This window comes from Dermacentor variabilis, chromosome 3, assembly GCF_050947875.1.
Source record: "Dermacentor variabilis isolate Ectoservices chromosome 3, ASM5094787v1, whole genome shotgun sequence".
In the NCBI taxonomy this organism is placed as follows: domain Eukaryota; kingdom Metazoa; phylum Arthropoda; class Arachnida; order Ixodida; family Ixodidae; genus Dermacentor; species Dermacentor variabilis.
In genome coordinates, this window is record NC_134570.1 from 119,244,854 (window position 1) to 119,257,781 (window position 12,928).

Below are 12,928 nucleotides of genomic sequence, written 5' to 3' on the forward strand. Positions count from 1 at the left end.
CTTACAAATTTTTTTCAAGCGGTTTGAAAGAGAAAAAAGAAAGATATTGAAATAGACGTTTCCTACGTAGTCGACAACATATATCACATACCTGTAGAACTTGCTCAACCATTATTGTAAACAAACCTGCAGTGTCGGTGTAATTTGGCAAGCCTATTTAAGTAACATTCTTTTTCCATCACTGCAGTACCTCGTGAGGCTCCTGATACTAGCGCTAGAGGTAGCCAAAAATTTTGAGTATCGTTCATTCCTGTCGGGAGGCTCCCTGAAGCACTCAGTCGAATTTTGCATGGCGTTGAATACGTTGCAAAAAGATTAAGCCTCGGCCTAAGTGTATGAGATACATACCTTAAGGAAACCTGATGAGATATTGAGCCGCTGGGTTGCTTCCTTACATGAGAAGAGCACTGCAGTTGCCACTCGACCAGTTTTCGCAGTTTCCAAAGGATCTACGGAATGCCATTAAAAAAATGAGCTCTATGTCACGTTCTCAGTAGCACTCGCAAAAAACATATAGCATCTATGCATGCGCAGACTGAGCTTCGAAGCACGTTATTGGCTACGCATTGAGCAAATAACTTTGTCATAAATAACTATGTGTAATAAAAGCCTTTGCTCTGCTAGTTCTCGCGTGATCAGTTAACATAATTGTGGCACCGCAATAAACGTACGACGGCACAAGCACCATGGACAGGCATCCAAGGTGTCATGATATTGACGAAGTTTCAAATAAAGCCCTGAACTGATTGTGGGAGGGAAGCCTTCAACCGGGACGCAGAATTATTGAGAAATGAATTTAATTAGTCAATAAATAAACGTGTAATAAAAAGGAAAACAAATGAATAATCAAAGACGAGAAGAAAGCCGATAATAAATAATATAAAGCAGTGTATAGCAGTGTAAACCATAAATGAAAACTGAGAAAGGTAAATTGTGAATAATAATAATAATAATAGTAATAATAATAATAATAATAATTTACCTGTAAATTTGTGTTTTTATTTTGATTTTATAAATTTAAAATTTATTGAAGGTGAAATGGATCAATCATGGAAAAAGCTAAATATTAATAAATGATAAGGCAATCGTTTTCTGTCACAGATGCAATTATAAATGGCTCGGCAAACGTTGCTGTGGCTGTATCCAATAGCATTGCTCCAAGTGAGAGTAAAACAGTATTGCATAAAGGCAGCCACCAGAAAGATGCCACCCGAACACATCTCTGCAAGTAGAAGTTAAGTGGGATAAGGGAGGAAGACGAAGTGAAAGCGTTCTATTTGGCCAATCCCCCACAGTGGGTGTGCGCCATCGCTTAAGGAGTACCATACCATACCATACCTATTGTGTGCTTCATGCCACTGTGTTTGACAGCGAAGCTGTATGTGGCTAGGGCTCCATTCATTTTTGTTCTTCGTGAACAAAAAATATTATCAATGGCTCATACTGTATAAGCATTCATACTCCCGTAAGCAGGCATAAAATAGAATGGCTCATAGCCCCGTAAGGCTAAAGCACCCAGCAAAGTGAAGTTAACAGTGCCTAAATTCCTTGTAAACACGCACACAACATACGCAACTGCATGTCCAAAACTTTCATCAGCAAAGGCTCATAACCTCGCGAGCAATGGCTCATACCCCCATGAACCATGGCTCATGCACCTGTAACTAAGAAAAGCAATGCAATTACTCATTGTCCCGTAAGATTCATGGGTAATCACATTTCGTGCGTTAGCTGCGATGACACTACCCCTGGTGTCGTCGGTGATGTCAATGTGCATGTGTCGGTACCAAAAAAAGGGAGCGGTTTACATGTTCAGCGTTGACAGTGCTTGCGATGCCACACCAATCCGGCCCCACCGACTACCGAGCAGCGTACGTGCTTGATTTGACATTATGAAAGAATGTGATTGCTGTTGTCAGTGAAATAATGGCCATCGATCAAGACGTTAAATGAGCGTGCTTACCTTTCATCACGATAACCAACCATCGCGACACCGAATTAGTTCGCATCTTTGTAAAAAATCATGTGTCCCACACGTGTCGTGTGCTCAACGACCTTCACTGAGTGGAATGGCTCATCGTTTTGTGTGACGTTTTCTACTGATCTGTCACGTTCACGAGGGCGTCTTTCATAAGAAAGGAGGAAGGCAATGCCACGAGGCTACCTGGAGTCGGCCATCCACCGCCTAAATCGCTCCTGATGAAAGACATCGCCAGTATAAGCATGAGTCTCTCCCAGTGCAAGGTTAGCCCCACAGAAAAAGCAAAATCAGAGCGTGGGTTCACAGTCTTCAGAGGTCGTCGTTTGAAAAGGAATCTACGCCAGTCATCACCATGGTGTGAGTTGACGAAGACTAAGGGTGCCCAGTCCTTTACGGTAGGGTGCATTGCTACATCAACAAGGGAGAATCCTATGCAGTCTTAATAGATAATTATTAACAAAATTCTTCGACCGCATAGCACCAGCCAGATAAACGAAGTTCGCATCAACGCCCACAAGAACGCATTTACGGTTGATGCGACAAATGCAACTATACTAGAGAATTTGAAGGGAGTTTAGACATTTGGCAGCATTCCTGTGCGTCCTTTCAGACTGTATGGGAAAGATATCGTAACTGGCGTTACCTCTAACGTGAAGTCTCAAATCACGGACGAGAACTCATGAAACCTGTGACATCTACAGCTCGGATACTGAATGTTCGTCGCTTCGCGCAACCACGTCGCATTCAGATAGTCTTTGACTCAGATTCCTCAGCAGCGTTTGTAAACGGAGGTTATGTGAGGCATCCTGTGCGGTCATAAGTGCCAAAGCCTCTACAGTGTCACAGATGCCAGCAGATACGTCACGTGAGTGCAGTGTGCAAGAACATCATGACTCGTCGACGATGTGACGGGAGTCACCAAGTGGAAGACTGTCAAGCGGATGCACCAAAGGGTCCTCACTGTGCTCGATTACTGGACGCGACCTCGATGTTGTGTCCAAAAATCGTGCATGAAACACCAATATACAGAAACATGGCGAAAAACAATGCTTCAGGCAGAGAGGCAGCTTCATTAGTGCGCCGACGGTGGCGCCGTTCACGCCAAGGTACAAGCGTGCCAGCAGTACAACCAGACAACATCAACCGAAGCCTCAAAAGTGCCCCGCATCTTGTCCGCACAGCCGTTAACAGAATCGGCAAGGGTATGGAAAAACCGAGCTATCGCTGCCGTTATATCGTGGCCTGCTAGAACGCCCGCAGTAACTAGCCCCGCGCAAGATGCTGCTGAGGCTGCGTTGCCTTTTCTTCGATCGATAGGGTTCTCACGAGGATCAGGCGGACGAAGGTTCTACGATGCGTGCTGCTCACAAGCTTGATGAACCAAGGTCCAGTGCATGCTTCGACAAGTGGTGAATACGAGGCATGATGTGCTTTACAGTCTATGCACGCCATCTGCTTTAGGTGCGTTACAAATTATGTATGCCCTACAGCCATTTCTCGCGACTCTACGGTAGTATCTCAATATGGTGCTCCCAGCGAGAACTTGTTCTTTTGAAGAGTTCATGTGTCGATATGTTTTTACCTAGGGGAACGCGTGTAACCTGCGTTGGCGCCTTTCACATTTTCGACATCGCATATAAAAATATCAGCTCTCTTTTGTGGCTGATGGCGAGCCCACCATTCCATCTTACTATCGACTATCAGAATATGTACAACTTTGGTCACGGAAAGACATTCCCAGAAGCAATGTTCTTTTGTGCACACGTCGTGACATGGTGTACTCCCGACATTTGGTCACCGAGCATGCTTCTAATGAATACATCTGTCTGATGCTAACGCAGAAACAGCGCATGTTATCGGTCATTGGAGGCTCAATACCACCGAAAGGGAGATTTGATCGCCTACATCTTAGTTCAGTCGTCCAAATGTGCTCTGGACCATGTAAGGTCATCGAAGACATTAACGCCCACCACCCATTATGGAGCATTGTTACGATGAATAGACGCAGTGAAGAATTGGCAGAGTTCATTCCTAACAAAGGATTTTAAACTATTAATGACTGCCCTCCTACATTTCTCCGAGACCCGACGTACAGCAGCTCCTTACACCTTCTATGGTGTCCAGAAACCTTCTACCCTCAACAACTTGTTGCACATATTCAGAGACGCATATTAGCGGCCACATACCTGCATATGTACAATTGCAAAGGTTCCTGCTGGCTCCTCCACCTCGTATTTGTTGTAATAAGTGGCAAGATTGTCATACATTGGTGGACAACTCTTTCTCAGAGCAATCGTCGCCGCCTGATCTAGAACGTATTATTACCACAGCTTTTCATCACATAACAAAATTCATGCTCATATACGTACCTAGAATTTCCATCCACACCGAATATGAAAAACTACCGTCTGTGGGTCACCACACCGTGAGGGAATACCGAAAAACGAAATCTACCTCAGACCGTACTATCTGTCGCTGAGTTCAACGGCATGTCCGTCGGCACTTTTGCAAACTGGGCACTAAGATCTGGAGAGGATAGTGTACTTCCCTTGATCATCGCAAACCACTCTAATATACGGCAGGTATCGTAGCTTACCATTTCCCCTTCAAGAAAAGTACCCGTTACGGGTTCTGGTATTGCACAACGTACATTGTACACTGTACAATGTAGAAGCGAGGTAGACTTTGCAGAGGAATACTGCAATATGATTGTGGCTGTAGCTTCTGCTCCACATTCAACGGTCGACCGACAAGCCCCACCATTCACATATCACAGTCTTGACATCATGTTCACCATGCAAGAACTAAACGCTGCACTGGATTCATATCGAAGATCATCAGCGGCTGGACCACACGGTACCACATACGCTGCGCTGCGTTCTCTGGGGGAAGACGCGCACATTGTTCTACTCTCCTTTTTCACCGCACCGTGGAGCTCCGGCACTGGGCCGGGCAAGTGTAAAAGCAGTCGTAATATAGCGCTTCTGAAGCCTGGCAAAACACCTCATGCGATATCTTCCTACACGCCTATTGCCCTCACCAACTGCGTAGGCAAGAACATGGAGAGAATTGTGCTTACAAGGCTGTGTGTTTTCGCGAAAATTACAACCTTTACCCAGACATGATGCCGTCTTTTCGCAAAGGAAGATCCTCCATCGACAATGTTATTGACTTGGCATCAACCGTCTAACAGGATTAGAAGCGTCGACGCTTGTCAGGAGCACTCTTTTTGTCATATTGTCATATGCCCTCAGGTGCATATGACAATGTGTTGGATGATGCCATTCTTGACGCACTTGAGGAGCTAGGATTTGTGGAGGTAGCATGTTTCACTGGTTAAGGAACAACATTACAGGCCGGACCACATTTATGACGAAAATAGATGGGGAGACTGGCGTCACAAAATCAGCCGCGGCATTCCTCAAAAAGGCGTACTCAGCACTACGTTGATCCATATAACCCTTATTGGCTCGCCTATATGTTGCCAGAGACTGCCACCATAGGCCTATACTCTGGCAACATCTGCATATGGGCTTCTGGCATTCCATGGCGACAACTTAATGCAAAACTACAACGTGCAGTGTCGGTCACCTCGAAGTATTTGCAGCAGGAAGGTCTACAGTTGGCACCTGCGAAGTATGCAGAACTTGCCCTTATCCGCAAGGTGATGCACCGCTACCACATACCATCGACGGCACAGCCATACCATACATATTGCACCACATATTTCTAGGAGAGATGATTGATCGATACTTCTGCTTTAAGCAAGTGTCGATGCTCAAGTTGAAATTAAGCAGCTTCATACTCATGCTTAAGTTTATAGCAGGCATCAAGTGGGGCCCGTCAGAGAGATCATTCCTACAGCTATATGAAAAACTTTTCGTATGCTACCTACGATACAGTTTAGCGATTATTACAAACATTCGCGCCTCCTTCCTACGTGCACTGGAGAACTTACAAGCTCAGGTATTAAGAAAATGTCTTGGTCTGCCACCCTGCACTACGACAAATGGCGTGATCGCGGAAAGACGTGCACCTCCTATAGACGCTTATCCTTTAAGCGAACCTTTAAGGGTGTGTCCTCGACTACTGACCTGCCATGAACGTCACGGTTTATCGACCATTCGCGTTCTACGCCTAGACAACAATTTCTCGGTATATCTTTCGCGCTGTGCCAACGTCCTTCCCTTGTGCTTTACCACGGCAAAAGCAACGGCAGTACCAGCGTGGACTTCGCCAGAACTGTGGTGAATCTGTCCATTCGCAGTGTGAGGAAAAAAACATTTATACTCTCCTCTAGACTTAGAGAACTTACTTTACCACATATATCTGAAAATTATGCCTCCTCCTTACATATATTTACTAACGGGTCGGTGTCAACAACCATTTCAATCGTGGCATTCGTAATACTGAATATGAAGATTAGTAAGCGGTTCCATCACGACCAGCAAAATATATCAACGGCGGCAGAAATTGTTGACATTCCGGAGACAATTCTTTACATATTGATGCAGCCGCGTCAGATTTGGACTATATTTTGCGATTCCAAGCCTGCATTTCAAGTGATCGTTTCTGCCCTCAGACGATTACTTACTATGCCCATGCTCAATAGGTAACCGATTTACACGATGTCCCCCTTACAGCTAGCAATTGCACAAGGCTTCAGTGGATCCCGGGATTCTGTGGCTTACGTGGAAATGAGCTCGCTGACTCGGGGGCAAAGATGGCCCTCTCTCGTTTAAGGTCCTCAATTATTTGCTGCAATATATCCCCAGTGCTGCTGAACAGAATGTCGTCTGTAAACTGAAGGTTGCTGAGATGTTCGCCGTTGATCCTCACTCGTAAGCTTTCCCAGTTTAATAGCTTGAATGCTTTCTCCATGCCTGGAATGAATACCGTTTTACAGACTGTGTCTGCTTGCTTGATTTCATCATGTATAGGTATCTTTCTACTTTTCTTGTGGAGAATCAATCTGGCCCTGCAATCTGTGTAGGTGTTTTCCAAGATATTTACGTACGCCTCCTGTACTCCTTGCTTACGTATGCCTCTATGACTGCTGGTGTCTCTATTGAATCAGATGGGTTTTCATAATCTAATAATGCCATTTACAAAGGCTGATTGTACTCTGCACATTTCTCTGCCACTTCATAAATGACATGGATGTGATCCATTGTAGAGTGTGCCTTCATGAATTCAGTCTGTTCTCCTGGTTGATTCAAGTCAAGTGTTACCCTTATTTTATTGAACACTATCTTGCTGAATATATTACACAATACTAGAAGTAAGCGAATGGGCCAATGATTTTTCAATTCTTATGCATTTCACTTTTTGTCGACTAGTATAATGTCGGCATTCCTCCAGTTAACTCTTGAAGTCGTCAGACGTTTGGTTTAAAGCGCCGCAGGCTTTTCAAGCATGATATGTCATCCATTCCAGGATTAATTCAAGAGGGATATGCTGGCGGTGTACTAAGAAAAAATGTTCTTTTTCTTTCGGTTTCTGCTTCTCGACACTCCACGAGGATGTGGAGGATGGTGAACCTTTCCCCGCACATAATATTGGTTGAAGGTTTGTTACAAAGAGCAAAAAATAATGGTTAACATAATTGTGTCCTATCCTAAGTCTGCAAAGTAGGATAGGACCAGTTCGTTGTGTTGTCTTTGTAGCAGGCCGGAAACCTTACTGTAGCTTAATTACGTGAGGGTTTTTTTTTCGTTTCAGCGTTCGACAAGCGGTTCCAGTGGTTCCTCAGTTTCTTTCGTAGGAAAGGCTTTTACAAGTCACTGGGACAGCTAGCGGTGTCATTGATAGCTTGCAATGCCATTGATGTGGTGATTTCGTCGGCAAGCACATTACCCTCGATTCCTCTATGCCCAGGAACCCAGTATGCTGTGAGAGGTCCATTAGGTGCATAAATAATGCACGAAAGGGAATAAAGTTTAATAATTAGAGGAGTTGTTAGCTTTTACGGAGACATTGAAGCTGTTAAACGCCTAAAAACTTTGAAAATATTTCTCGCTTTTATAAATTTAACTTCATGTATTTTACCACTGGAAGTACTGTATATTCCTTTGCCCTAAAGATACGTGTTTGGGGTGCAAAATGAGAGATTCAGAGAAAGAGGGACCGACAGCATCGTAACACATGCCTTCAAGCGACTTTAACGCATCCGTGTAACGTTTGGAACCTGAATACATCGAGTTAAGTTTTAAAGAGTGCAATTGAATTTGTTTCTGTGAAGCATGTTTCGTGACCTGAAAAACGATGTGTTACGTTATACCACTTGCCACAGCTGCCGTGGTGGTAGCAGCTCCGTTTGAGGCATTAATTAAGCTACGTCCAGAAAGCGAGACACTCATTCCTTCGCCGAGTTTCCTCACATGCATTCAGAAAGGCTGTCTCACTGAGGGCATAGTATTAAACAGTGTAGCAGACGTCGCGTTAATCCCAGCCGCGTAATAGGCGTGTTCAGATTTCGAAAGTACTTTAAGGAAATATGCGAGGTTATTGTACGTTATTCGCTGATCCAGCCACTGCTCATTCGATTCCACGCAGAGACTGCACAGGGCTAATTCTGAAGCCTCCCCTGGCCTGCCTAATGTCTAAAGGATCAACAGGATCAATCATATTTAGGGCAATTGGTGTAGCAGGCTGATACACCACATCCCCGTAGTCTAAGCGCGATCGTATAATACTTTTGTAGAGATTCATAAGGCGCGCTCTGCCACTGCGATAATTTGCGTGCGGCATAATTTTCACTATGTTCATTGATTTTAGGCACTTGGTCTTGAGGTATTCAGCGGGGGGAGGGTAGCTTAGTATTGAACCTAGTATGATGCCCAACAACTTATGTTCTTTGTTCAAAGGAATGTGCTGTCCTTGCAGTTGGTTAGTGGGGCAAGGAAGTAACCCACTGTTTCTCAAAAAAGGACACGGGAGCTTTTATTTGGATGGAACTTGAACCCATTTTCCTCTGCTCAAGCTGAACTTCCCTCTCGAAGGCGATAAGGTTGCAGGATTTAAAAGGGAAATTCACGTTGCTTACGTCGACAGATCAGAGAATGGCAGCGAGGTAGGGAAGAATGGAGCGCGTTGTTCTCCAAAATAAAACGCGCACAGGTTAGCACGCCATCCTTGGGTACCCAAGTTTCCTTTGTAAATGAATGCGGGATTGTGTTATTTATTTTTATGCTTGAAAGTACGTTTGGAGAGGTAACTCTCAATAATGTTCAGCATATTCCCCTTGATACCATTTCCTAGCTAGTCACGCAGTGTGCCATAGTGCCACGCAGTGCCGTAGGCCTTTCCCACGTTACAAAGTGCCCATAAAAACTGTTTATAAACAAACCCATAATGAATAATTGCCTTGACGGGCACGAGATTGTCCCCACTTGTTCGCCAGCCCCCTCTCTCTAAAACCCCATTGGCATGCACGAAGCGATGTCACTCTACGAATTGTAGAAGACGATGGAAGGTTGACACTGCGCGAAAAAAAAAGAGAGACGAGGACCCCGGAAATAACCCACAACACACCAATACTCTGCGCTCATGGTGTGTTGCTGTTTCCTTTCCTTTGTCCTTGCTTTTCTCGTGCAGTTTTAACCCTCCTACAAGCATGACCCACCATGCTCTCAAGGACGTCCTAAATAGACGATGATTTATCCGGTTTTCTTTTTCAAAAACATTGCAACGACAGCTTACCAGAGCTATCTGTCGGCAACATGTCACTTAACAACACCTTGTACGAGGGGATATTGTCTTGCGTAAGCCTAGGCGGGAAGAGGTAATTAACGGTATAAAGCACTATAAAGCAGGTATAAATGCGGGAGCAGGTATATTAACGGGATGATGAACGGTTGGCAGCCGCCATGGATATGTCGCAACGACTGGTTGTCGAGGAGGCTGTGCGGAGACGGATGCCTAAGTAAGTGGAACGGCGACAGAATAGTACGAGAGTCCTTCCATAAACAGGGAAGTACTCTTGTGCTAGAGATGCTGCATTAGTAGGGCCTCCGCAACTTGCTCTTCAACAACTCGTGGGAACGTCGGGGCGAGCTGTGTAGGAGGCGGTTGCGGCAGTGAGGTTCGGGCAACTCAGCCAATGAAAGAAGAGAAAGCTGACATGAAACTTCCCGCCCTAATGCTTGGATTTGTAGGAGCAGAGGGAGGGATCAGAGAGGAGCGCTGTGGCATAGAGGACCTCGTGGGCCACCGATGTGTTTCTGGTCAAATCTCTTTGCCTCTTAAACTCGTGTGCTTCATTTTGACATTTTTCGACATAGAAGCATCCACACGTTTGCACAGGTCCATAGCCTCTTTAATATAACTGGTGAATATTTAACCCGGCTGTTGAGCTCACTCTCTCAGAGGCTGCTCGGTGGGCGACTTGTAGCAGGTGGGGCGACCGAGCACATAAGTGAAACTTATCTCGAACACTGACCAGGACTCAAAGTCGGCTTCGTGACTTTTGTACGACAATAGAGCCGCGCTCACAAGGTAGAACATCGCGTTATTTCACTTGGAGGTATCATCCCAGCATTTCGCATGAAGACAGCCAGCTGTTGACATCATTGTCGCCCGAACTGTTGAACACCACGGTATTTATGTGGTGATAAGCGCCAGAGCAGGCCAGAAATGGTGTAGGCGAAGTCTGCTGGATAAAATCACGCATGATGGGTGACAGAGTCCGAAAATGGGAATCTCACAAGAAAATATAAACAATGTAAAATATGTTATAATGGAACATAAGAAAGGAACCGCTAATGAATGAAATAAAATAGTGCAATATGATGATTTGGCTAGCCTTCTCCGTGCACACTTCTTCTTCATTACAATTGTCCTAATTTTCCTTCTTTCTTCGTTTCGTCTTTCCATTTCTTTTTTTTATCTCTTGTTGACACAACTGACAAGATTTAGATGTTTTAAGGGTAATGTGTTATGCTTGTGTGCGTGACTCGGGAGTGCAAAGCGCCGTACATGCGAATGTGCTTGTCGGGCTGATCATCAGAGGGAGAGACAGCGGAGGAAGGAAAGGCAGGCAGGTTAAACAGACTGAGTGCAGTTTGCTTCCCTACACGTGTGGCAGGAAAAGCTGATCATTGCTTTGTGCAAAGGTTATAAGCAATAAGCTTTTTAAAAAACTTGATCTTCAATGCAAAATGCAAGCTAAGCCGGGCTACAGAACGGCCAAACTACCTGGGACTATCTGACATGACATTCAACGCAAGAAAATTATTTTGTAATGGGTTACCACTTTTCGAAAAATGATAAATAATTCTTAATTCATTTAATAGTTCGGTAATGCACGGGAACGTGATACACGACAGCATCTCACTGCACCTCATACCTCACTTGTCTTATTCTGTTTTCACCAAAAGCTTTACCCTTCATTGGCGGTTGTCGACTACAGGAAACATGCCAGAAAGAAAGCATTTCTTTCTTACCTTTTGTATTCAGTACAGACTTAGCTAAATGTCTTCAGCCAACCCTGAATGGCAGGCAGGTAGCGACATTTGTTGATTTACAACAGGAACGCAACGATGGGGAAGACGTTCGGCATGCGACTAGCATCATTTTGAAAGCACGGTCAGATGAGACGCACCGCGTTGCGTTGAGTGATAATTTTAGTTTTCGTAGAGTATGCTTATTGTCGATGCATTTTTTTGCATAGACTTATAAAGGTAAACATTTTTTTTCGGAGGGAGAGGAGCAGGCGAAGTTTGATTGAAGGTACAATGTTATACTTGTCTTTCTGGTACAACATACAATGTGTTGCACTGCACCAACGTTGCAACTAAGGTTGCTCATTTAGAATCGGGCTCTCGCAGAAAACTGCGGCTCCCAAAGTTCTCGAAAGACCCGCGAACAGCCGTTTCCCCAAAACGAGAATTATCTTGTTAGTTGAAGCACACTGACAGACGACTCGCAAAACGATGCATTAAAAACTACTCTATTTACGAGGTAACCAAGGCTATTGCGTACTTACTTAACCGTCCACCACACCATGGAAAGTTTTTGAGATTTGGAGCAATTGTCGATGGTTGCCCGTTTACGGCTACAATAACCGATAGGAGCATCAAGGACCACAAGAGGTTTCCCATTTCTCACGAGTGATGTTACACGTATTCGAACGCGGAATGCGCTCTAAAAACTTCCTGAAGTACCCTGCCGTTTCACGGAAATGCTGTCATTTTCGAATGAGCAAGTGACCGTGGAAGTATAATTAATGTTCGCGGATGTGTCCCCGCGTCGTTTAATTCACGGCTGTTCGGCAGCTACACAGATATGAAACTGTGGAGTGTCACGACTTTATTATTGTTAGATCAGGTGCTCCCACGTACCGCTCGTGGTTGCAAACTGCACCTTGGCACGATATATTCGTGCAAGCAACCGTAATGAAATATTGCTTCTATTGTAGCGATCGTCGCCTCATGCACACACCGGTCGACACGCATCGTCGATCTGTGCGTGTCATAAATAACGTACGCCATGCGTGTCTACGAATGAAAAACAACACGCTTTCGGCGGGACCGAGAAGTAAGGGCAGGCGGTAATATTGCGTTTCCTAGTGCATTCAGGCCTCTTTGGTGCAGGTAATTCAACAGAGAACAAGTGCGCTAAACACGGATGTAGTATCTGCGTCCAGCAGGATTGCGTGTATTTATTAATGCGAAGGCATTATATGCCCCACGAAGCGGAAAATCCGTCCAGCATTTGGCGTTAATATCCGAAGGTACTGAAACCCACATGACCAAGTAGGGACGTCAAGTTCCTGGCGCTAGAACTGGTGCGGCTCGCGCTGCGCGTTCTCACGGATAACAGCCACGGCGTCGGCCCGATGTCGCGGCTCACAACCAATAAATTGACTGCCAAATTCCAATATTCAGTATTACCTACGTCCAAAACCGATCTGGCTCACTCCCAAAAGTGATTTCGCTAATCCCCAAA

At 44.9% G+C, this 12,928-nt stretch overlaps 1 protein-coding gene across 3 annotated transcripts in view; it reads right to left on the reverse strand.

The window, feature by feature from the left end:
* LOC142574133 (uncharacterized) overlaps window positions 1–12,145 on the reverse strand; it is a 34,019-nt gene extending 21,874 nt beyond the window's left edge. For all 3 annotated transcript variants that reach the window (XM_075683294.1, XM_075683295.1, XM_075683293.1), the window contains exons 1-2: window positions 11,967–12,145; window positions 349–449 (exon numbers count right to left, since the gene is read on the reverse strand). In XM_075683294.1, the coding sequence (XP_075539409.1) occupies window positions 349–449; window positions 11,967–12,081 (216 nt within the window). In that variant the 5' untranslated portion in view covers window positions 12,082–12,145. The remainder of the gene's footprint in view (window positions 1–348; window positions 450–11,966) is intronic.
* Between the last annotated feature and the right edge of the window lie 783 nt (window positions 12,146–12,928).